Source organism: Bactrocera tryoni, unplaced genomic scaffold (genome assembly GCF_016617805.1).
Source record: "Bactrocera tryoni isolate S06 unplaced genomic scaffold, CSIRO_BtryS06_freeze2 scaffold_7, whole genome shotgun sequence".
Lineage (NCBI taxonomy): Eukaryota > Metazoa > Arthropoda > Insecta > Diptera > Tephritidae > Bactrocera > Bactrocera tryoni.
In genome coordinates this window covers 2292427-2319836 of record NW_024396366.1, presented here as the reverse complement: position 1 = coordinate 2319836, position 27410 = coordinate 2292427, and the positions used below count along the sequence as shown (strand labels likewise).

Sequence of the window (27410 nt, the reverse complement as noted above, 5' to 3'; positions counted from 1 at the left end):
AACAACTTTATTAGTTTTTGTAGGGCCGAGCTTTTCCTATTATTTGTGATGTTTGAGAAATGTAAGGAAATAAAAACTTTAATTTGTCTGTGTAAATTTGATTTATGCGTCCAAAAAAGTCTCAACATATCATAAATGGAAATATATTTTGATATTGGCTTCTATGGGGTCACCGGATTTTACATCTTTTATGATTTCAACCCACGACATATCCGTTGATAGTCACAAACTCAGTATTGTTCCGATACGACCCACTCGCATATGTAATTATATATGTATTAGGGTGCTTCAAAAAACTTTTTTTTAATTTTTTTTCCACTCTTACCCCCTCAAATGTTAGTGATTGACAAACAAAAAATCCTCCCTCAAGCCAAGTGCTGTAGCTTTACTCAAAGGGGTCGCTATTTTTTTTTTAGGTTCCCATACATTTAACATAGGAATTTTCGTTTTTTCATTCAAACTAAAATTTCACCAACTAATTTGCGTTTCTCAAAAATAGCCATCACATATTTATAAAGTTGGCTTTTCAAACCCATACGTACAAATACATATATGGAATTCTGTTTGTACGAATGAATATTTCCGAAATGGAGTAAAATCGTATGAGAAAATCGTATGAGACATGGTGGCAACGGTGAGAATTTCTTATAAAACAAATTTTCTCTTACTTTCTTTAAACCAAACAAACGGCTTCCGCGATAAGCGTTGTATGTTGTTGTAGGTGAGTCGATAGCGAAAACTACCACAATCCTAAATCAAAATGCTCAGTATTGTTTGAACATTCGATGGATAATGGTGCTAGTCTGGGGGACTACCGTCTGTACGAGATATTAATATTAAGTTTCTGTCTGATCGCTGAAATTTTTAAAACTGACTAGATTAGCGTTAGTAAGTAATAAAGTCAATCGTTGAAAATAGTGTGATTCATTAATTTATATCACAAACATCTACAGTCTATATGTATGCTGATATATGTATGTATGCAAACATTTTGTGTATTTGTTTTATGATAAAAAATCGATTAAGTTTTTTCATTCATTACATGTAAGATAACAACCCACAAATTTTATATGAAATATACTAAATGGCAAGCTATGCCATACATCCATTTGTTCTTGACTTATTTTTAATATATTTGTGCTGATTTAATAAACATTTAAAGGCATATTTTCATTACAATTTAATTGTTTACTCCTTGTTTTTGGACATTTTTATACAGTGCAGATAATAAAATGTTTGGAAAAATATATCGAAACATGAGAAACTCTTGCAACTTGAAGCAATAAAAGTGCATCTGAAATATTTCCAAATGCTCTATGGATATCGCTATTAGTACTACTAATTTTAATAAGATTGAAAATACTTTGCTTATTGACTTATACAGGATAAATGGGAAATAGGAGTAAGTGTAAACCGATTTCATGCCAACCATACTAGAGCTTATTGTCGATCTGTGAATGTTTTGATAGTTCATCGTTTGAAAAGCAACTCTAAGGTTGTTCACTGTAACATTTTGAGCTCAAGGACGATACAAACGGGAATTGCGATGATTTCACTCTCATACTTAACTTTGTGATTTAGTTTGTAATTACAAGGTGCATTTCAAAGTAAACAGGACTTAAAAAAAAACAGAACAAATGGTTGTTTCGGGAAAATCAATTTATTTTATTCAAAATACTCTTCTTCTGCTTCAACACAGCTTTTTGTACGGTCCAAAAGCATGTCGAACGAGTATTTAGCTCGTTGGCCGGTATGGTCGCCAGTATGCCGGTGCAAGTCTTTTGAATGACCTCTACGTCTGTATAACGCTTTCCTTTCTTGGGCAAATGCATTTTTTCGAAAAGGAAGAGGTCGCACGGTGCCATATCAAGTGAATACGGGGAATGGTTAATGGTTAAAATGAGATTTTTGGTCAAATAATCGTCATTCGAATGTTGGATTCCGAGCAATTTTTGGTCGTCAGTCAAATTGTGCGAAACAAACCGTGCACACACCTTTCGTTAGCCCAAATGTTCGGTCAAGATGCGATAAATCGATGTTTTGGAGATGTTCAATTCCATTTCCATGAATTTCAATGATGATTTTGGCTAATTTTTGATGAATTCACGCACAGTTTCGCTGGAATTTCCGGTGATCACGGATTTTGATTGGCCCACATGTTGATCGCCATTTATGTCCTCACGACCACTTTGAAAACGTTAAAACCACTCGTGCACTCTGCTACAGGATAGGCAATCATCGCCATAAACTTATTTCATCAATTGAAACGTAAAAGTAAAAGTGTTACCAATTTTAAAACAAAATTTAATATTGGTTCTTTGTTCGAAACTCATTTTCGCACTGATAACACAAACATACTCACACCTAAAACGCAATAGCTTCACTTCCAACCAATGAAATGTCATGAAATTCTCACAGGACAATCGAAAAAGATAGCAGATTCTGACGCACCAGTCGACATATAGATGGTGCTAGATTCAAAAAGTCCTGTTTACTTTGGAAAACACCTTGTACTATGAGCGTCCGTTAGTTTAAAAGTCTTCTAGTTGTTTGACTTACTTCCGTCCCTAAATAAAAGAAGCAGCTTTTAATTCCTTTTGCATTTTATTACTTTTGTACTAGTTTTAGTGTTTAAGAGGGAATTTGACGTAAAGTTGCTTCTTTATTTTGGGATGCCAAGTCGCGTTAATATGTCAACGCCCGCGTTATTCGCCATTACTAATTTATCTAGAGAACTCTATATTACCTTTTTAATATATCGGTGAGCTTTTTAATCGCATCAGAAAGTGACTTCTACTTACGAAATACGTGTTTTCGGGAAAACACCTTTTTGTAGACACTGCTTAAGGCCTTATTTGGAATACCATCGAGACTGGGTGCTTTGGCATTACTAAAACTCTCTGCAGTTTGAATCACCATAAGTCATGACATACAGTGAGCGACAATAGACTACGTACGATCCATATTTTTGATGTCGTATTCAAATACAAACATAACAAACTATTCACAAACAAAGAGAAAAAAAATCAGAACTTAAATGAACGATGGTGCGGTGTTAAACATAATTTTAATATTATTATTTTTTTACTAATTTTATAGGATATAGCAGATCAGCAGACTTTTCCATTCTATTCCTCCTTAAATTTTACATAAGAATCAGTGTTCAAAAGTATGGGACCTGATCCCATGAACAGCAAAAAAAAATGCAAAGTTGTCGCTATACGGCGCAGTCTGTTCGCTTAGAAGGTTGTGTGAAGGAGGTAAATATGTAAATTGTATTCTTAGATTTGAATTAATGAAGAAATCAGTGTCTTCATTGACAGCGACAACTTTGCATTTGTTTTACTGTTCATGGGATCAGAGTCCCATACTTATGAACACTGATTCCTATGTAGAATTTAACGAGGAATCGAATGGAAAAGTCAATTTTGAAAAACAGTTGGGGGAAAAGCACAAAAAAAACGGATTTTTGGAAAAAAATGTTTTTTTTTGGATTTTGAAATTTTTTTTGGATTTTGAAAATATTTTTATCAGAAAGCTGAGATTTTTTTACATAAAATTAGATAACTTCAAAATTTTTTTCACTCAAGTTTGAGGTCGTTAAAAAATAAAAGAAATAGTCATTTTTTTGTTTAATCTCAATTTGAATTGCGCGCCAAAAAACAATGGAGCAACTTTGACCACTAAAAAGTTAACAGATATTCTTCTTTCGGTCTATATTATGATATTTTAAAGTTTGCTCAAAATCGGAGAACCACGGGTACAAAACCATGTCGCCAATTGATGGAATGGCCCATATGTATCATTGTACAAACATAGAAGCTGAAGATACAAGTATCGTATTAGATAAACAAAAAATATATAATGGTAAAAAGTGTTATTATTAATTCAATAATATACAGTATATTATTAAAACAAACAACTGAGCTAATGTAAAAATAACTTATTATTTATTTTAATAATTTTTAAAATGCCTCTGTGTGACTTTTTCCTACTTCCAAAAACAAATAGAACTTTAAAAGTCTGCCATTTTACAAGATAGATGAAAACCGCTGAAAGAGGTAAAAGTAATCCAAAATCGACCGCTGGCATGGGTACATAATATCAAATACGGACTATTTTGAAGTCAAATGAATAAATACTTTTTTTTTTTAACAAGAATACTGTTATTTTTTGAACACACCTCGTATAATTAAAAAATATACGCAATATTTTTGAACATACGCTAAACCAATATTCAAAACAGATGTTTTATAATGAAAACAATTGAAAATAATCTTATTCTATTTGATATTGTAGCTTTTAATTTATAGGAAGAAAAAATAATGAAAAAATTAATAGGACAGTTTTTTAAGATATCATAGTAAAGTACTTGATGATCCCGGGAAATCGTAAGTGAAACTTAACTTGCTTTTACTTGTACGCTTGTACATATTATATGCACATACATGTGTGTGTATGTATATACTTGCTTAATTTGCAGGTTTTTGTTGCATTGCCGACTAAATAATTGTAGCATTTTTTGTTTTATTCTTATATTTACCTACATAGAAATAACGATGGGTTAATTCGTAACAATAAAATAAACTAATTTTAAGTTCAGTGGCACCTAAAACCGATACTATTTCTGTTTCGAACAAAAACCAATAATATCAGAATTCTTATCACACTATATTTTTTATCCATTTCAATTTCAATTTCAATTCCGATTCCAACGGCCATCAGATTCCCACAACATTCTTGAACAGGTAAGACTTAATTTCATTTAGTTCAAACTATTAATAACACCTAATTCCTTGAGTTACAATTTTGATCCTCTTCTGAATGTCTTGCCCATAATATGTCTGTGTTGTTTACACACATTTTTTGCTTTGTTTTTTCAGAAGCGATTTAAATTATATATACATACTTAAATCGTGAAAGAAGTTGTAAACAGGGTTCTCATTTACTACTCCGTAGCAGCAAAATTTCTAAAATTATTGCTATGCTATCGCTACCGCTCTCACTTTGCCGGGAGTCACAGCATAGCCTTAGCATAACAATGTAAAGAATGTGCTCTACTCTGCTCCGAGTTTTGTTAGGTAAAAAACTATAGCTGGACCGGGAGCAAAAAATTAAATTCTGCGCTATGCTCTGGCGTAGCGGTAGCAAAAAATTGGGAGCGGTAGCACAGCAGAGCTAGTGAAAATTTTCATGTGCTACAGCTCCCGCATGTGTTTGTTGTGTGTTGTTTTTTTTTCTTTTTTGCTATTTTCTGTCATTTACAAGTATGGTACAAGTTGGTATATAAAAGAAAGTCGTTTATAACTCAAGAACGGCTGAACCGATTTGGCTTAAAATTGGTGGGGAGGTAGCTTAGAAGCAGGGTAAGGACATAGGATACCTTTTATCTCTTTATGCTAAAATTCAATACAACTCATAAATACAAAAATTATATTTCAAATCATAAGCATTTGTTCAAAATTTATGTAAGAATCATTTGAAAATTTTAGTAATTCAAAAATAAAAAGAAATAAGAAAAATTTTCATATCCAAACATGCTTAGTATATGTGTTATACTGATTTTGCTCCTTAACCAGATAGTTTTTGTTTTTAAAGACGAACCCGTCCGATATATTTAATATCACAACAAAAAATGGCATTGAAATTTTCATCGTCAAGGCACTGCGGATACTTTGCTAGGTTATTGGTCAAGGACGCAAATGCATTCATAACAAACCAAACGCGATATCTAACAAAAAGATATAGCGGAATAATTGGAGTGTTGATAAAAAGGTTTATTATAATTTTAGATATACAGAAATCTTTTCGATGCTTTGCAATATACATTGAAGTATGTATATGCGTACAATTTCAAACTGATTCTTCCTAAAAAATGATAAAATTACTAAATATTGGGAATGATAGAATAGAACTGCAAATACGCAGTGCAATGGATTAAAACTGGTACCGGTAATCAGTAGATGAATATTAACCACGTGTATTCCAAAAGATAAAGGCGAGGTATCTAAACCTGATTTTTCCACGAAATTCGCATTTTTTTGTATAACTGACAAGATCTGTAGGAATTTAAAGATAAAAAACCAAGATTGTAGTGTATTTTCTAGGGAAAATTTTTACATGCCTCGGTCCAGTTCTTAATGTTAATATGTAGGGCTAAAATTTTCAGGGAGTTTTTTTTGGGGTATTTCCAAGGAAATTTCGTGACGGGACCGAACAAAATTAATAATTCAAACAAAAAAAAAAAACAACCTAATGTATATAAAAAGGGGAAAGTATATGTAGTTAAAATTAATTTCGAAAATTCATAGCAATTGAGTATTGTAATACATTTATATATAATATAAAAATGGTAAATATTTTACATAATAAAAAAAAAAATTATAATTTATTTAATTATTATCTAATTCACTTTATTAATATATTTCTTAAAATATTTGATTTTAGATTTATAAAGTCATATGACGCAACAAGTGCCAAAATGATTTGCATAACATTTTTTTGTTTGAATTATTCAATTAATTCAAATGTTATGACAGAAAATAGCAAAAAAGAAAAAAAAACAACACACAACAAACACATGCGGGAGCTTTAGCACATGAAAATTTTCATTAGCTCTGCTATGCTACCGCTCCCAATTTTTTGCTACCACTACGCCAGAGCATAGCGCAGAATTTAATTTTTTGCTCCCGCTCCAGCTATAGTTTTTTACCTAACAAAACTCGGAGCAGAGTAGAGCACATACTTTACATTGTTATGCTAAGGCTATGCTGTTGCTCCCGACAAAGTGAGAGTGGTAGCAAGAGTAAAATGAAATGCTACGAGAGTAGCGTAGCTTTTCAAACGCTGGTTGTAAACCAGTTTTATACTCTTGTTTCCAGTTGTTACAGAGTATTACAGTTTTGTTCACCTAACGGTTGTATGTACGTATGACCTAAAACTAAGCGAGATAGATATAGGGTTATGTATACATAAATGATCAGCATGACGAGAAAAGTTGAAATCCGGTTGACTGCCTGTCTGTCCGTCCATCCGTCCGTGCAAGCTGTAACTTGATTAAAAATTGAGATATCTCAATGAAACTTGGTATATGGGTGCCTTATTACAAAAAAAAAAAATTGGGTTCGTAGCTGAGTATAATCGGACTACTGCCACGCCCACAAATCGCCATTAACCGAAGTCACATAAAGTGCCATAACTAAACACTAAATTAATAAGTGTGTAATGTTTTATGTTTCACCTTTTCCACACTCACCGTGTGTTATATTTTTTTTTCTCCCAAAATAGCGATTAAGAATTCGTTTACACTTCACTTTCAGTGGTTATCAACCTTTGACTTTATTTTCATATAAAATTACAAAACAAGGGTGTGTGAAATTAACCCAAGAGATTCGCGAACTTTTAAGGTAATATAAATAAACTTTCTATTTGTTCTCGCAACCTAGGTATGTATATGATATACCATATAAACTTTAATTTTTAAATGGGTGGCTCGCACAATAAAATGTAAAAGTAAAATATTATTATTTAACTTGATGTTCGCCGAAAAAAGGGTAGACGTTCGCCAAAAAAGATTCGTGTCGATCGGGTCGATGTCGTAGCGCCAGAATGTTTTTTTTTTTGATCAGTTGTCTGTCCTTTTGTACTTTTGTTTGGCGAAAGTAGGTGATGGTGTGTGATGTCATTGTGTGTGTGTTAGAGCGTGGTGGATGATGCGAGGAAAGTGATGATGAGTGTGGGGAATGTGGCGAATCAGTGTTGCATAGGTAGATGTGTGGGATGATGTTGACGGGCAGAAGTGGGAAGGCTGATACCCATTTAGCCAAAGTGTAATAAGTTTAATGTATGTATGTACATATCTCCTAAACTACTGAAATTACAATAACCAAATTTGCTGCCCCGCTCACTCCCCATATAACGGTATCGTTAAAAACTACTAAAAGCGCGATAAATCAATAACTAAATACACCAGAGACATTAAATTTTACCACCGAGATACGGGTCGGCTTTAGTATACCATCCCAGGATTTCGGGAATAAAATGGGTATGGTCGGATAGAGGAGATTCTCCAGATCACGAATATATATGGTTATAGCCGCAGGAAGCTTATAGTTTTCGAGTTATTCGCGTTTTAAGTTGAAAATTTGCAATATTTTAATTACATATTTTCAATATATAAAATTAATTTTACACTTATATTTTTCACTTTATATACGCTAACACATCACTTATTCATTTGCACACATTTATTTTATATAATATAGTGCAAAAATAGCTTTTAATAAACATTTAAATTGTTGTTGAATTTGATTATTTAAGAATAACAAACTGTCATATAATCAGTGTTACCTTATCGACATCATTTGTAAAAATAAATGTGTCAAATAATCAGTGTTACTATAGTAAAATATTTTACAAACTAAAATAAAAAAAAAAAATATAAAGAAATATTATACCCTAAATACAGGAAACATAATCGTTGATAAACATTAAAAAAAAAATATAAAAAATTTAAGTGGCTGCCAATGTAAAAATGAGTTCTACGGGAGGAAAAAAATGTATATACCCGGTGTTGGACCGAACAGGGTTATTTTTTTTGAAGCGCGGCAGAAGGCCGCCCACGCAAAAAGGAGTTGTACACGAAAAAAATTTGATACACCTCGGTGTTGGACCGACTAGGGTTATTTTTTTGAAGCCGCCCACGCAAAAAGGAGTTCTACGCGAAAAAAAATTTGATACACCCCGGTGTTGGACCGACCAGGGTTATTTTTTTGAAGCGCGGCCGAAGGCCGCCCACGCAAAAAGGAGTTCAACGCGAAAAAATTCTGATACACCCTGGTGTTGGACCGACTAGGGATATTGTTTTTTATAGGTTGTTGATTTTCGTATTTGGGGTATAATCTGTTCCCTTTATTTCATTTAGTTATTTTACAAATGATGGTGATAAGGTAACACTGATTATATGACAGTTTGTAATTCATTTGTTATCCTTAAATGATCAAATTCAACAATAATTTAAATGTGTATTAAAAGTTATTTTTGCACTATATTATATAAAATAAATGTGTGCAAATGAATAAGTGATGTGTTAGTGTATATAAAAGTGAAAAATATAAGTGCAAAATTAATTTTATATATCGAAAATATGTAATTAAATATTGCAAATTTTCAACTTAAAACGCGAATAACTCGAAAACTATAAGCTTCCTGCGGCTATAACCATATATATTCGTGATCTGGAGAATCTCCTCTATCCGTACATACCCATTTTATTCCCGAAATCCTGGGATGGTATACTAAATTCTTCCCCGAGATACTATAAGAGAGCTTTATAGGAGCCAAAGTTTTTGGTGAAATCCCATATCTCGGGACCCGACCAACCGATTTCGACAAAATTTAGTACGTGACATTCCTCTTACACTCTTATGTCATATTGTGAAAGTGGACGAAATCGGACAACAACCATGCCTACTTCCCATGGGGCACAATTTTAAATTATACTTGATTCAATCAGTTTCCAGTACACAAATAAAGAATCAATTAATATAACGGGATAAAACTTTGCTATTTTAGTATGTGCCACATTATGACCAAAAATTGTAGGTCAAAGTGTGATATAGATAACTGAAATTTAGAGATAATACTTCTCTTATAATGATATGTCTGTATGGCAAAAATAGGTTGAATCGGACTAATACTTCCCTTAGCCCCCATATACTTAATATAAAGATTTTTGAACGTCGGGAGACTTTGTACCGCATATATCGGCCAATATGTGAGTTATACCAATGAAAATAAGAGAGCGTGCTTTACTCATAATAGTGTATACTTTTGCCTAAAATACTTGTAGATAAATTTGAGCGAAAACTTGGCCTATCCCCTATATAACTAATATCAGGATTTTCGAACATCCGGCTGACTTTACTCTATATGATTTTTTTTCACCTTAAAGTCTTTCCTTTGCTTTGCTTTTTGCCAGTTGCAAAAGTATAAAATGTTCAGTTGCACCCGAACTTAACCCTTCCTTACTTGTTTTCCATTTGTGTTTTAATTTTTTTTCTTTTCATAGCATTTTTCATCGATACTAGATATGTACATATGTATATTATTATATATTATGTAAATAAGATATTTATTTGCCAAAAGGAACTAAAATTTTAGCAATATACAATGGGTTGTGTATGGGTTGGTCTGGCGTGTCTTTTGGCGGTCATCCTTAGTTTCTCCTCCAAGGCCCCATACCAGCTTAAAATGGCAATTTTCATTATTGGATCTGGTACTATCGTACTTATTTGCATACCCCTCATGATGTTTAAGCCGCGGGACTATCGAAACGCGTTGTAAGTACAAACACAATACACTTTTATAATGTATATAATGGCTTATTTCTGATGAAAACATGTTTTAAAAGTATGTGCACGAAAAAAATTGGTCGAACATATAACGTTATAAAACTTATGTTTATTATTCAACTTCATAAATATTTATACAAGTTATAGTTTATATATAGATTAATACGAATTCGAGATATAATATTCAGGATATTTTTTTATAAGCGAATTATCGTAATTTAGGCTTAACATCCTACATAAGCGCTTGCACAGAATCCTTATTGAAGTCTTAAGTGACGTTTCGCCATTTATTCCTAAATTGCCTCTCATTTTTCACTGTATGTTGCGTCTTTAACAGTTTCGCTTTAATAATGGCCCAATAAGTCTCAATTGGCCTGAGCTCTCGGCAATTCGGAGGGTTCACCTCTTTGGAAACAACAACCACTCTACATATTGTCTTGGTACCATTTTAAAGCGGTTTTTCCGTAATGACATGTCGCAAGATCAGGACAAAAGAGTACTGGATCCTTATGAAGCTTAATTAAAGGCAAAAGACGTTTCTGTAAGCACTCGTTAACATAAATTTCTTGATTTATTGATCCATATCCATATAAAAGGTATACTTTTAAAGCCACACTGGCAAATGGCCTGCCATACTAGACATTTTTGGGAATTTGTCAAGCTTTTTATTTTTAAATTTATCAGAAACATTTCCCCTTTTGTTTGCTGTGTAAAATTGTCGCCCTCAAATGTATATAATGGCATGAACTTTTCATATACATAAGTATGTAATAGTCGAGCATGTCGTTTTGCCAAAACATGCTGGTTACCATTGTGGTTTGGTGCTGCATTCATTTTGAAGGAACGTAATCCATTTCGTTTGTGTACTTTCTGTACATATGAAGGTGATATTTGCACTTTTTTGGCAACATCTCGTACTGAAAGTGCAGGATTTCGTTTCACATAGAAGAAAATTTTTTTTTGACATAAGTTGAGATTGAAGTCCTTGTATTCTGTCACTACCGTCCTTTCTATTCAACGATAAGGGGTCACTTTATCATTTAAATACAAAAGATACCGAAGATTTTGCAATTTTTAATTTTTTGCCGATGTCGCGAACGTGTAAAGTATATTCATTGCTGACAAATTTTACACTAACCATATTTTTGTAAAAAATATATAGCAACTATGTAGATAATGTAGTAAACTTTGCGTGTTTGAATTTTGATTTTACCGTTAGAAATTTCTAAGCTGTGCGGATTTCTCTGTGACCAGTTTTTTCGTGCATATACTTTATTATAAAAATATTTCAAAATAATGTGTTTCACTGAACAGTATACCTGCATGGGGCTGTCGACAGCTTTGCAAAGCGTTGGGCGTTACAATGGAGGTACGAGGTCTTGAAAATATTCGGGCGGAACACGGCGCTGTTGTGCTAATCAATCATCAAAGCTTTCTTGATTTGTGCGGTATGATTACTTCTCTCCTATATACATATAAACACATATTTGTGATATGCATATATGTATGTATATGGTAATTTTGCTTTTCAATTATCACAGGTTTAGCATATTTATGGCCAGTAATTGGGCGAGCAACGGTAGTGTCAAAAAAAGAAGTTCTCTTCTTTCCTTTCTTTGGGTTCGGTGCTTGGCTGTGGGGGACTCTTTTTATTAATCGCTCCAGCAAGAAAGATTCCATCAGTGCATTGCAGAAGGAATCCAAGGCTATCCAAGAACGGAATTGTAAACTATTATTCTTCCCGGAGGGCACGCGCAACATTAAAGAAACATTACTGCCATTCAAAAAAGGTCCCTTCCATATTGCCCTTCAATGTCAATGTCCTATCCAACCGGTTGTTATATCTAAATATTATTTTCTAAATCGTGAGAAGAAATCGTTCCGTCCAGGACACGCCATCATTCACATCTTACCTGAAATTCATACAGCTGGATCTGCTGTAGAGGATATGGCTAAAATTATTGAATCTACAAGAAATGCCATGGAGATTGAGTATACAAAATTATGTCAAGAAATACGAAGACGTGGACATTAGTTAATTAAAAAGTTTATACATAAATACATATAAACGTCCATTACATACATATGTACAACTTTGGATATATATATTTATGTTCAGAGGTTTCCAATAAGAGTCATATGAATTCTTTAAAAAACACACACTAAGTGTTTAGGAAGTTCAAATGTTTTTTATTCAATGTGAAGTACAATCGATACAATTATGTTCTTAACATAACATCATTTAAATGGCCTCACCGACTTCTTTTACAAGAACAAATTCGATTAACCCAAACTTCGAGTACTTATTCCATTAAATCAAGTCGTGTATCATGAATAGCACGTTCAATATTGAGTCTAGTTGCTGAAGACATAATATCGTAGCACAAAAATTATTACATAAATTAACAAAACTGCTAAGTTAAAGCCAACCAATTTTAGATAGTTTGTTATAAAAAAACAAAAAATGGAAATGGATATGATATAACTTGCAAATACTATATGTACATAAAAATAAATATAAACAAATTATTTTTTAAACTATTTATTTTATTTCATAGTTTATGTTCAATTACTGAAAAACCGAAATGAAATTTGCCACAAATGTACAAGGAGCGTTCCAAAGTAAACTATTTTGAATAAAATAAATTAATTTTGCCGAAAAACTATTTGTTCTGTTTTTTTTTAAGTCCTGTTTACTTTGGAACACACCTTGTACATATGTATATATGTACTATGTACATACTATACATATTTATTACATATATAAATGATCAGCGTGAGGAGCTATGTCGATTTAGCAATGTCTGTGGGTCTCTATATACACCAACCAGCTTGTCAGATTATTATTTTTAGATATCTGATCTGAAATTGTCACATGTCCATTCTTCCCCAATCTCGATTTCGGACCAATATGGCAAATTTTTTTTTCTGTCATACAAATTACCGGATTAATCTCAAGTTCTTGGCATTTTCAGCTAGGACCACTATAGCATATACTACATATACTAACCGTCAACTGTCTACGCTCCTATCCAAAGTAAATTTTGACTGCTTTAAGCCATTTGAATTATTATATACAGTGGACCAATAAAGTTTACATACACCTAATTCTATTAAATTCCGACACGTTTATTTGTTTCAAAATGAATAAATTTTGTGGTTTTTTTCTATCCATTTCAAGATATGTATGTATATTAAACATTAGATAAAGCATATCAAAATATCTTTTTTTTACACAAATAAAAAATATTAAAGCTAAAGCTTAAAATGAGCATAATTTATATCAAAAAAGTTTACGTACACTAATGATTGTTTATATAAACAAAAGTAGTTACAATACTTTTAGCGGGTTTTGGCCTACATTTTGTTTACTTTTCAATTGCCTACTCAGTCCGAAGTAGCACCTGTTGGCAAGAGCAATCCTGCGTTGGATTTCCAAGCTTACATTGTTGGTGGTGTTAATACTGGTCCCTAAATAGACGAAATTATCTACAACTTCAAAGTTATGACTGTCAACAGTGACTTGAGAGCCAAGTCGCTAGTGCGACGACTGTTTGTTTGATGACAGGAGATATTTCGTTTTGCCCTCGTTCACTGCCAGACCCATTTTCTGTGCTTCCTTGTCCAGCCTGGAGAAAGCAGAACTAACGGCGCGGGTGTTGAGTCCGATGATATCAATATCATCGGCATACGCCAGCAGCTGTACACTCTTATAGAAGATGGTACCTTCTCTATTTAGTTCTGCAGCTCGAATTATTTTCTCCAGCAGCAGGTTGAAAAAGTCGCAAGATAGGGAATCGCCTTGTCTGAAACCTCGTTTGGTATCGAACGGCTCGGGGAGGTCCTCCCGGATTCTGACGGAGCTTTTGGTGTTGCTCAACGTCAGCTTACACAGCCGTATTAGTTTTGCGGGGATACCAAATTCAGACATCGCGGCATAAAGGCAGCTCCTTTTCGTGCTGTCGAAATAAGCTTTGAAATCGACGAAGAGGTGGTGTGTGTCGATTCTCCTTTCACTGGTCTTTTCCAAGATTTGGCGCATGGTGAATATCTGGTCGGTTGTCGATTTGCTACACTAATAAGGTCCAATCAGTTTGTTGACGGTGGGCTTTAATCTTTCACACAATACGCTCGACAGAACCTTATACGCGATGTTGAGGAGGCTAATCCCACGGTAGTTGGCGCAGATTGTGGGGTCTCCTTTTTATAGATTGGGCACAGCACACTTAAATTCCAATCGATGGGCATGCTTTCGTCCGACCATATTTTACAAAGAAGCTGATGCATGCTCCTTATCAGTTCTTCGCCGCTGTGTTTGAATAGCTCGGCCGGCAATCCGTCGGCCCCTGCCGCTTTGTTGTTTTTCAGGCGGCAATTGCTATTCGAACTTCTTCATGGTCGGGTAATGGAACATCTGCTCCATCGCCATCGATTGGGGAATCGGGTTCTCCTTCTCCTGGCGTTGTGCATTCACTGCCATTCAGCAGGCTGGAGAAGTGTTCCCTCCATAATTTAAGTATGCTCTGGGCATCGGTGACTAGATCACCTTTGGGGGTTCTACAAGAGTATGCTCCGGTTTGAAACCTTCAGTCAGCCGCCGCATTTTTTAGTAGAATTTTCGAGCATTACCCCTGTCGGCCAGCATCTTCGTACTCACGCATTTCGGCCCTTTCTTTTTCTGTCTGCAAATGCGTCTCGCTTCCCTCTTCAACTTTCGGTATCGATCCCATCGCGCACCGTACATAAGGAATTTGAAATGCCGTCCCACAGTTCCCTTATACCGAGTTGTTGACGAGTGCTCTCAGAGAGCAGGTGTTCAAGCCGAGTAGCAAATCGTTCGGCTGTCTGTTGTGATTGCAGCTTCTCGACGTCGAACCTTCCTTGTGTTTATTGACGTGCTTTTTGCTGCACAGAGGCGGGTGCGAATCTTGGTTGCAAAAAGATAGTGGTCCGATCGTGCGCACGTCTAGAACACTGGAGACGTGTCTTCCGTCTATCACAACATGATCAATCTGGTTGGTGGCTTTTCGATCCGGAGAAAGCCAGGTAGCTTGATGCATCTTCTTGTGCTGGAATCTAGTACCACAGATAACCATATTTCGGGCCCCGGCGAAGTCAATCAGCCTCAACCCATTTGGGGATGTTTCGTCGTGGAGGCTGAATTTACCGACCGTAGTTCCAAAGATACCTTCTTTGCCCACCCTGGCGTTAGAGTCGCCAAGCACGATTTGGACGTCGTGGCGGGGCAGCTCTCATAAGCGCGCTCCAAGCGCTCATAGAAGGCACCTTTGGTCACATCGTCCTTCTCTTCCGTCGGGGCGTGGGCGCAAATCAGCGATATGTTGAAGAACCTCGCTTTGATGCGGATTGTGGCCGGAGTGAATGATAGTATTCGGCGACGGAGTCTCTCTCCCACCACGAATCCAACACCAAACTTGCGCTCCTTTATATGGCCACTGCAGTAAATGTCACAAGGACCTACTCGTCTCTGTTCTTGTCCCGTCCATCGCATTTCTTGGACGGCGGTGATGTCAGTCTTTGTTTTCACGAGGACATCAACCAGCTGGGCAGCGGCACCTTACCAATTAAGGGACCGGACATTCCAGGTGCATGCCCATTGAGGGCGTAGTCCTTATTTCGTTTGCCATGGTCGTCATCAAAAGGGGGGTCACTCATCCGAGGCTTGTTGTTTCTTTTCACGAGGCGGGTACCAAACCCAGCGCCCAACCCTATGTAGGAGGTGTTTCGCCATCTCACTTTAGCTCGCCTTCGAACGGATGTTCTTAGGCTACCCAGAGGATACTTGGTCAAAGACCGGAAGTTGTGAGCTGCTTGAGCCATATGTAAAAGAATCGTTTCTGGCCACTCCCAAGTGAATGCCGATCAGAGAACTTTCCTCACTTGCGTGAACTTCTACACATAACTCCATCCTGCTTTAAGCAGAGAACTTAAAATAATATTTTAGAAGTTGTTCAATTTATGATTTTTAGCTTTTGCCACCTTCTCTATGCTTTAAGTTCTCTGCTTTACTCTTATTCTCTCTCTCTCTCTCTCTCTTCCGAAGTCGCCTAAGAAGTTTAAGTAAGTAAGTAAGTTTAGTAATTTTAATTTTATTTCTCTTTAATTTTATTTTTTAATTCTTAAATAAATTAATATTTCAAATATTGTTTATATTTATTTCGACTATTACAAAGTGAAGATGTGCAATATGAACTTCATTTCTTCAAAGCAAATTGATGACCTTCATGAATTATGCATATTCGTTATGATTTCCATATACAGTGAACAAAAGCGCACTAGTAAATCAGTGTTTAGGGTATGATATACAAACCAAACTCTGTCGATCATTTCAATCATTGAAGCATAAGTTTGGATCACTTCGGGTATTTTCTGATGATACGAACGTTCATAAACAAATCAGGTATAAGCTGATCGCTAGTGATACAAAGTTGTTCTCTATCGCTAATTTGAACACAAACAGTTCGCTTCGTGTACATGAATTGAACTGACAGAATCAGACAGAGTAACGGATCAGTACTTAAGTATAAACAAAAATTTATTACTCGTTGCAGTTCTCTGGTACATACATACATTCATAATAACAAATGTCGCACGCGTCTTTCGCATATCCGAAACTCACGCCAGAGATAAAGAGATGTTTAACTCCTCTCTCACTGGAAGTGAGAGAGCTAATGCTAAACGTCAAAACCTACTAAACTTTGACAGCTAATCGAGTTCAGTAGGTTTTGACGTTTAACAATTGGAAACGAGTGATGGCCAGATTGAAATCTTAGCAAAAAAATATGTAAACGGAGGGATTTGTTGCATCGTTCAAGACCACTTATAAAAAGTGTAAAACAATGAAAATTAAATAAATTTGTGAAATTTAAAGGTGTTTGATGAAACGTTTTGTAATTTGAAGCATCATATTATTATTTTCAAAGAAAAATGATTAAAAACATTTAATGATTGAGAGCTAACAAGCTTAAATCCTTTTATTGGGCATTTAAAGGTCAAAAGTCAGTTGTTCTAATATACTACTTTAAAAAATAATAATATAAATAACCGCTATATAGTAATTTTTATTCGTACTAAATGTTGGGTGTTTTAATTTAAACGCCAAAAATTATTATTTTGTCCAATCTGGCCATAATGGAAAATGTTATAAAAAACGCTAATTTGGAGGTGCTCTCACACTGGAATAAGTTGAACATCCCTTTATTCCTGCTCACGCTTTGTCAAAGAGTCAATGTGTCGAAGCACTGACACGACGACAAAGCGTCCCAACATTGTGTAGCTAGTAGAAAATCTGAGCTGTGCCGAAAGAAACTAACAAACTATCGCCGATTGTCACCGCTTCCCTTGCTGCTCGAACAGCTTCGCCGACAAGCTATCGTAAATATGTAAGCGTTAACGGTTGTGTTTAAGGCAACCTTTACCGAACTCGCATAAGAAGTTTAACTTCAAAAATATTTTGATATGCTATATTTAATGTTAAATATACATATCTTGAAATGGATAGAAAAAAAACACAAAATTTATTCATTTTGAAACAAATAAACGTGTTGGAGTTTAATAGAATTAGGTGTATGTAAACTTTATTTGTCCACTGTACGTACATAACTGAAACTTTTTATATACTATTGCTCTAAGGTATTACCGGTACTAATTTGACACGCAGCCACGCGTGTCATAGATAATGAGACTTTTGTTGCTGCACCAAAAAAATAAATACCTGCGGCGAAAAGTATACGCTCATCTCGCCCAGTTCTAGTTATTATATCCTACAATAGACAAATTTAAATAAAAACAAGAAAAAACGTTAACTTCGGGTGCACCGAAGCTAATATACCCTTCACAGGTGCATTTCTTTTAGTAACTCTGTGTTTAAGTAAATCTACAGACGTAACCGGCCATTTATTTTCATCTAAAGGAAAACATTTTACTAGTTCTTTTTAGCAAGGTTGTTTGATAGAAACATTAAGGTTATTTAATAAAGAAAATTAATCTTTTAGTTGTTTATAGTTATTTGAAATTTTAAGAAGATTAAAAAATTATAATATTTATATATTATCACATATATATCATGTATATATATATATTTACAGTTTGCTATATATATTTATATTTCTATAATACATATTTATGCTATATAAATTAAATTACTCATATATATGACTTACTTCTAATATTATTATACTAAATTATATTAATATTGAATCTAACGTGTATCTACATATATAACATATCTATTTTCTAAAAATTAAAAATATTCCGTCATGATCACTATATGGTGTTTTATATGTGATCCAAGAGGTCATTGATGGATCCATGTTTGTCCATACCCGATCTATTGCTGTTTGCTGTTTTGTTGTGGCGGCGTTGTCCAATGTAGACTGAAATCCCAACTGTTGTAATCGAGCCTCTAAATCGTCAGTTGCTGTGAGGCGTCATATGTTAAAGTCTCCAAGGACTACTGATGGCCCATTAAACTGCTCATTTATCTGACGGATATTATTTACCACTTGCTCTCTAAATTCTGACAGTCTATACGTGGAGTTCCTGAACACAAGTGATAAAGAAACTGTCGAATTGTTTACGTTTAATAGTTGGTAATCGTTTGCTGAACCTGTGACGTTCCTTGAGTATGATCCTTCTGATAGATCTGGGCACCGATCTTGTTTGGAGTTGGCCGGTTGTCGTCGGGATAACCTTGTTTCTCCATCAAAGCGTGCAATAGCATTATAACCTTCTATTGGAAATTCTTCTTGAGATAAATTCCAAGTCACGTTGCTCCGGCTAAAAATCTGAAGCATATCGTCAACGCACCTTCTGTCCTCAATCTATTGAGTTGAGTTTTAATGGAATCCTGCCGTCCAAATTTCTCGATTATATATAATGCATTGGCATTTATGGCTCTGCTAACTCTACCCTCTAGATGAACCGCAACTTGAGCGTATGTTCCACCTTGGCTTTTATGTATCGTGATGGCTTCAGCTGGAATGACAGGGAACTGCCTACGTTCTATGGTTATTTGTTCATTCCGCTTGTATTGGAATGATCGGACCACGCTCTTAATTGGTGTCCAATCTGTATTGCGACTATGAGGCTGTTTGGAACGTGCAAAGCTTTCAACTCTTGATTCTGCGAATTTCATCCATAGTCGCACCACTGTGCTTTCAAGTCCAGGCGATTCGGTATCCACTTGCATTAGTTCCCCTGTAGCATCATTTACTAATCCATCACTCGTGCTTATTTTGGCTGGTACCATATATTTAATCGATGTTTTGAGCTGCTATATATGAGGCATTCCCTGTGTTTCTGATGGCTTGAAACCCTTCACAGCTTCTAATATGTCTGCCCTGCTGGGTTCAGTTAAGGAACTTGACTTAATTTTATCCTTCGCAGTCGAAATGAACTCGTCGGTCATCGTGTTCGCCAGTTTTTTTGTATTGAAATTATTTGCTCCAGCATTTGAATGAAAGAGATGGATGACTTCGTGGGTATCTCGTTAGAGGTCTTTTTCCTGATTTTGATACCTAAATTATGGAGGGAACACTTTCCATAGCAGTGAACGTACAACACCAGGAGAAGGCGAACCCGATTCCCCAATCGATGACGCTGGAGCAGACGATCCATTGCCCGACTATGAAGAAGTTCGAATAGCAATTACCCGCCTGAAGAACAACAAAGCGGCGGAAGTCGATGGATTACCGGCCGAGCTATTCAAACACCGCGACGAAAGACTGATAAGGAGCATGCATCAGCTTCTTTGTAAAATATGGTCGGACAAAATCATGCCCAACGATTGGAATTTAAGTGTGCTCTGCCCAATCCACAAAAAGGGAGACCTCACAATCTGCGCCGACTACAGTGGGATAAGCCTCCTCAACAACGCGTATAAGGTTCTATCGAGCGTATTGTGTGAAAGATTAAAACCCAACGTCAACAAACTCATTGGACCTTATCAGTGTGGCTTTAGACCTGGAAAATCAACAACCGACTAGATATTCACCATGCGAAAAATCTTTGGAAAAACCCGTGAAAGGAGAATCGACACACACCACCTCTTCGTCGATTTCAAAACTGCTTTTGACTGCACGATAAGGAGCTGCCTTTATGCCGCGATGTCTGAATTTGGTATCCCCGCAAAACTAATACGGCTGTGTAAACTGACATTGAGTAATACCAAAGCTCCGTTAGATGAGAGAGGTTTCAGACAAGAAAACTGCTGGAGCAAATAATTCGAGCTTGCAGAACTTAATCGAGCAGGTCCAATCATTTATAAGAGTGTACAGCTGCTGGCGTATGCCGATGATATTGATATCATCGGCCTCAACACCCGCGCCGTTAGTTCTGCTTTCTCCAGACTGGACAAGGAAGCAAAGCAAATGGGTCTGGCAGTGAACGAGGGCAAGACGAAATATCTCCTGTCATCAAGCAAACAGTTGTCGCACTCGCGACTTGGGTCTCACGTCACTATTGACAGTCACAACTTTGAAGTCTTAGAAAATTTCCACCACCAACAATGTCAGCCTGGAAATCCAACGCAGGATAACTCTTACCAACAGGTGCTACGTCGGACTGAGTAGGCAATTGAGAAGTAAAGAAACATGCAGGTTTTCCAGAATCCGTTCAGGCCCGTTGGATAAAAATTTGTCATATTTGAGCTTATTATGATCCATTTGCTCCTTGTGTTCGTTGCAAACACTCTCGACATCATTATTTAAGAGCTAGTTCTTCTCATTACTCCATGGGTGAAACATCATGGCAGTTTCTCTGAAGAAATCAACTCTTGAAAATTCAACGCTAAAACGTTTCCAGCGCAGTATAAAGGCTTGCTTTCTTTTCTTTAAAATCCTGATCCATCTTTTAATGCCATTCGAAGTGCAACTGTCGTGTCATTCTCGTTTTCTACTTCATTATAGTCTTCACTATTAACAGAAATATTTCTACTTGTTTTGGATAATCTGAACCATGTGGTAAAATCTGCTAAGCATAGTTCGTCCAATTGATCGGGCCCTTGAGAGTAGTATCGAGTGTACATATATGTCCGTAGAATTCTCTTGTAAAGCATCCATTTCACGTCTGGGGTTTACCATCCTTACCCGATTGTTTGGATGTGATGTATTATAAATATCTCGCCATTACTGGCTTCAGTTAAATGCAGTCCCAAAATATTATAAGCTGCTTCTTGAGCCGATATTTTTGATACGTTTATAAATTTGTTTCCGATGTGCTGAAGTTTTCTTTTAATGGATAAATTCCCAGCATTTATTTCCTCCATGGCTTGCCTCAGTAGTGTTGATACCCCTCTATTAGATTTATTTATTTAATTAATTATAAAGCTGCAACAAACGTAGGCGTCCAAAATGAATTGAATATCCATATTTGCTCTATGCAAGTTTTATTGTTTAGAAGCCTGTCCGAAAATTTTCTCTTTTTACAGATGAGCGAAGAGCGAGCTTGTATCCTTCATAGTCAGTATTAATCCGCTCATCCGCCAAAAAAATTTTCAAAGCAGTACAACCGTATTGTTTTTTCTTCTGCGAGATCCGTCAGAGTTCTTGTATTTTTAGAAAATGAAGTTTGTGTTGCTCAATACCTTCCTCATTATCCAAGTGGAAAAAGAATTCTTTCCGCGGCATCGGCGGATCTGGCATGTTTAATCGACACACTTGTTTTCCATGCAGGTCTCTTAGGTGAGCTCGACCATGTCTGTGTTTTTCGGACTGAATAAATTTCTGTAAGTCCAAATCATCCCCATCAGTCGTAATGTGTCGGTCGATGAAAGTTTCAACTTCAGTTGTGTTAGTGATTCCATCTCCTTCCAATTGCGGTGCATCGCTTAACCAGTACATGCCATGACAATGTGGTGATCCCCTATGCTGAAATTCAATTCTGTAAAAGTAACGGACTACGTTCTCCAAACAGTCCGTTTTGTAACAATTTCAGCATTTGGCGGAATCGATTGTTGAAATATCTGGAACATGTAACTGTATCTGTCTTTATCAGTCTCGCCTTTTCAAAACTTGATAGGGCATGACCTCTTCTTCCGAAATGTCTACTTTATCTACTAGTTTCTTTAATATGACCAACACCGCCGGGCACTTTGCCTCTGCAGCTGACATTGTAATGAAGAATATTGTAATCCAAACTGACGGATCATGTCTAAAACTTTTTTCATCTCAGCCTCCCATGTGCAGGTAAGGATCGAAGTCCTTTGAGTATATGATAGCCGTCATCATGTTGGATAAGGTTGTTGACAAAGTTTTCATCCCTTACATTTGCAGCAGTTATATTTCTTTTTTTTTTTTTTTTGCAATATCTTTTTTATTTATTGAATCTGCTTTTTGTTTTAAAAGCCTAACAATAAGTTATAAAATCTTAAATCTATTTAAAAACTAGACAAGCTCAAGCAAGTGTTTGAGCTGTTTTGGTGATACGTTGCGTCTTATATTACCTGCGTAATATCTCTTCTTTTAAGGCGTGTTTGATCGCAGGAATGTACCAAAGCATTAGCCAAAGGGTTTGGGTGATCTCGGAGTTTAGATATATATTTAATTCTGCTGTCTTCTACTTCTTTCTTTACCATAGAAATACCAAGGTCTTTATAGATATTTTCAATACGCATGTACCATGGTGAACACGTGATTGTTCTAAGCATTTTTGATTGGAACCTTTGTATTATATCAATATTAGTTGCACAGGTCGTACCCCACAGTTGAATCCCATACATCCAAATCGGCTTTATGGCCGCATTATATAAAAGCACTTTGTTGTCTAGGATAAGTTTGGAGTTTTTATTTAAAAGCCAATTTAAATTTGCAGCTCTTATCTTCATGCAAGTTATTTTACTAGATATGTGTTTTCTCCACGTAAGTCTTCTATCTAGATAAGTTACGTCGTTCGCTTTGGGTACTAGAATATTGTTCATGATTGGTCTGTATGAAGACTGCTGTGTTAAGTCTTTCCCAGGTTTATCTATCAAGATAATCTGCGACTTTTTCCATGAAATATGATAGTATCCGAGATTAAGAATTGCACTGAAGAGCGAAGAGAGCACTTCTACAGCAATATTTGGTAACTCAATTAGCATTTTTGGGGTAATATTATCATGTCCTGGTGACTTTTTTGGTTTAAGTTCTTTTATTATTCTAATAATTTCAGTAGGTGAAGTCTTAAAAGACTCGAGTGACTCGTTAACTGTGTTGGGTAAGCTGGACAACTCGAAGTTGTTCTTTGGGCAATTTGGTTGAAATACCTTTTCTAGGTGATTTGCAAAACAATTAGCCTTTTCCTCGTCACTTCGAGCCCAATTTCCGCCCATGTCTCGTATAGGCATGTTGGAGTTAGTTGGTGGCTTCAGGGACTTTTGGGCTTTCCAAAGAGAATTTTGATTGCTTGAATTTGGACACAGCTTCTTTATATACATTTCGGTATTGGATTCTTCCTCACATTTAAGCGCTTTTTTTAGTTTACGTGCAGCTGATTTCAATTGAAGCTGAGTAGAAGGGGAGCGACTTATCTGCCATTCACGCCTTGCACGCCTTTTTTCGTTTACAAGCTTTTCTATTTCTCTGTTAGTATTTTTTCTGGCACCAAGCGGCTTATAGTTTTTGTTTGGTGTTGCTAAGACAGCTGCTTTAGTTATTATATCATTGAGTTTGTGAGTTGATATGCTTTCGTCGATATCTCTACCTGTATTTATTTTGTACTCAACATTAATGTGGCTACTCACGTATTTTTTATATTTTAGCCAATTCGTTTTATAAGAAGTCAAACCTTCTTCTTCTTCTTAATTGGCGTAGAATCCGCTTAAGCGATTATAGCCGAGTTAACAACAGCGCGCCAGTCGTTTCTTCTTTTCGCTACGTGGCGCCAATTGGATATTCCAAGCGAAGCCAGGTCCTTCTCCACTTGGTCCTTCCAACGGAGTGGAGGTCTTCCTCCTCCTCTGCTTCCCCCGGCGGGTACTGCGTCGAATATTTTCAGAGCTGGAGTGTTTTCGTCCATCCGGACAACATGACCTAGCCAGCGTAGCCGTTGTCTTTTAATTCGCTGAACTATGTCGATGTCGTCGTATATCTCGTACAGCTCATCGTTCCATCGAATACGGTATTCGCCGTGGCTAACGCGCACAGTTCTTTCGCAGAACTTTTCTCTCGAAAACTCGCAACGTCGACTCATCCGTTGTTGACATCGTCCAAGACTCTGCACCAGACAGCAGGACGGGAATTATGAGTGACTTATAGAGTTTGGTTTTTGTTTGTCGAGAGAGGACTTTGCTTCTCAATTGCCTACTCAGTCCGAAGTAGCACCTGTTGGCAAGAGTTATCCTGCGCTGGATTTCTAGGCTGACGTTGTTGGTGGTGTTTACGCTGGTTCCATGATAGACGAAATCATCTACAACTTCAAAGTTATGACTGTCAACAGTGACGTGAGAGCCAAGTCGCGAATGCGACGACTGTTTGTTTGATGACAGGAGATATTTCGTCTTGCCCTCGTTCACTGCCAGACCCATGATATCAGTATCATCGGCATACGCCAGCAGCTGTACACTCTTATAGAAGATTGTACCTTCTCTATTTAGTTCTGCAAATCGAACTATTTTCTTCAGAAGCAGGTTGAAGAAGTCGCACGATAGGGAGTCGCCTTGTCTGAAACCTCGTTTGGTATCGAACGGCTCGGAGAGGTCCTTCCCGATCCTGACGGAGCTCTTCGTGTTGCTCAACGTCAGTTTACACAGCCGTATTAGTTTTGCGGGGATACCAAATTCAGACATCGCGGCATAAAGGCAGCTCCTTTTCGTGCTGTCGACAGCAGCTTTGAAATCGACGAGGAGGTGGTGTGGGTCGATTCTCCTTTCACGGGTATTTTCCAAGATTTGGCGTATGGTGAATATCTGGTCGGTTGTTGATTTGCCAGGTATAAAGCCACACTGATAAGGTCCAATCAGTTTGTTGACGGTGGGCTTTAATCTTTCACACAATACGCTCGATAGAACCTTATACGCGATGTTGAGGAGGCTTATCCCACGGTAGTTGGCGCAGATTGTGGGGTCTCCTTTTTTATGGATTGGGCATAGCACACTTAAATTCCAATCGTTGGGCATGCTTTCGTCCGACCATATTTTACAAAGAAGCTGATGCATGCACCTTATCAGTTCTTCGCCGCCGTGTTTGAATAGCTCGGCCGGCAATCCGTCGGCCCTGCCGCTTTGTTGTTCTTCAGGCGGGCAATTGCTATTCTAACTTCTTCATGGTCGGGTAATGGAACGTCTGCTCCATCGTCATCGATTGGGGAATCGGGTTCTCCTTCTCCTGGTGTTGTGCGTTCACTGCCATTCAGCAGGCTGGAGAAGTGTTCCCTCCATAATTTAAGTATGCTCTGGGCATCAGTGACTAGATCACCTTTGGGGGTTCTACAGGAATACGCTTCGGTCTTGAAACCTTCCGTAAGCCGCTGCATTTTTTCGTAGAATTTTCGAGCATTACCCCTGTCGGCCAGCTTATCAAGCTCTTCGTACTCACGCATTTCAGCCTCTTTCTTCTTCTGTCTACAAATGCGTCTCGCTTCCCTCTTCAACTCTCGGTATCTACCCCATCCCGCACGTGTAGTGGTCGATCGTAACGTTGCGAGGTAGGCAGCCTGTTTTCTCTCCGCTGCGACACGGCACTCCTCGTCGTACCAGCTGTTCTTTTGCACTTTCCGAAAACCAATGGTTTCGGTTGCAGCTGTACGTTAGGAGTTTGAAATGCCGTCCCACAGTTCCCTTATACCGAGTTGTTGACGAGTGCTCTCAGAGAGCAGGAGTGCAAGCCGAGTAGAAAATCGTTCGGCTGTCTGTTGTGATTGCAGCTTCTCGACGTCGAACCTTCCTTGTGTTTGGTGGCGCGCGTTTTTGCTGCACAGAGGCGGGTGCGAATCTTAGCTGCAACAAGATAGTGGTCCGAGTCGATGTTAGGACCTCGGAGCGCACGCACATCTAAAACACTGGAGACGTGTCTTCCGTCTATCACAACATGATCGATCTGGTTGGTAGTTTTTCGATCCGGAGACAGCCAGGTAGCTTGATGAATCTTCTTATGCTGGAATCTAGTACTACAGATAACCATATTTCGGGCCCCGGCGAAGTCAATCAGCCTCGACCTATTAGGGGATGTTTCGTCGTGGAGGCCGAATTTACCGACCGTAGTGCCAAAGACACCTTCTTTACCCACCCTGGCGTTAAAGTCGCCAAGCACGATTTTGACATCGTGGCGGGGGCAGCCTTCATAAGTGCGCTCCAAGCACTCATAAAAGGCATCTTTGGTCACATCGTCCTTCTCTTCCGTCGGGGCGTGGGCGCAAATCAGCGATATGTTGAAGAACCTCGTTCGTTCATTCACCGCAGTGAATGATAGTACTCGGCGACGGAGTCTCTCTCCCACCACGAATCCTACACCAAACTTGCGCTCCTTTATATGGCCACTGTAGTAAATGTCACAAGGACCTACTCGTCTCTGCCCTTGTCCCGTCCATCGCATTTCTTGGACGGCGGTGATGTCAGCCTTTGTTTTTACGAGGACATCAACCAGCTGGGCAGCGGCACCTTCCCAATTAAGGGACCGGACATTCCAGGTGCATGCCCTCAATTCGTAGTCCTTATTTCGTTTGCCATGGTAGTCATCAAAAGGGGGGTCTCTCATCCGAGGCTGGTTATAGCTCTTCACTGGGGGTGTTTTTTTTACGTGGCGGGTCCCAAACCCAGCGCACAACCCTTGTAGGGAATGTTTCGCCTTCTCACTTTAACTCGCCTTCGAACGGATGTTCTTAGGCTACCCAGAGGATACTTGGTCAAAGACCGGAAGTAGTGAGCTGCTTGAGCCATGTGTAAAAGAATCGTTTCTGGCCACTCCCAAGTGAATGGCGATCAGAAAACTTTCCTCACTTGCGTGAACTTCTACAAATGACTCCATCCTCCACTTCTACACATGACTCCATCCTCAGTACTTGTATCAGCTGTTATAAGCGATTTATCTATATTTTTGATTACAGCAAAATCAATTAAATCTG

General features: G+C 37.3%; 1 protein-coding gene across 2 annotated transcripts; it reads left to right on the top strand.

Moving 5' to 3' along the window:
- Nucleotides 1-734: 734 nt before the first annotated feature.
- LOC120781541 (1-acyl-sn-glycerol-3-phosphate acyltransferase alpha) lies at nt 735-12557 on the top strand. 2 transcript variants are annotated; one of them, XM_040113774.1, is made up of 5 exons: nt 735-888; nt 4726-4748; nt 10147-10340; nt 11667-11800; nt 11894-12557. In XM_040113774.1, exons 3-5 carry the CDS (start codon nt 10171-10173, stop codon nt 12385-12387), a joined length of 798 nt encoding a protein of 265 aa, XP_039969708.1. In that variant the 5' UTR covers nt 735-888; nt 4726-4748; nt 10147-10170; the 3' UTR covers nt 12388-12557. The 2 variants fall into 2 exon arrangements, with proteins under 2 accessions (XP_039969708.1, XP_039969707.1); XM_040113773.1 differs by lacking the exon at nt 4726-4748.
- Nucleotides 12558-27410: the final 14853 nt, after the last annotated feature.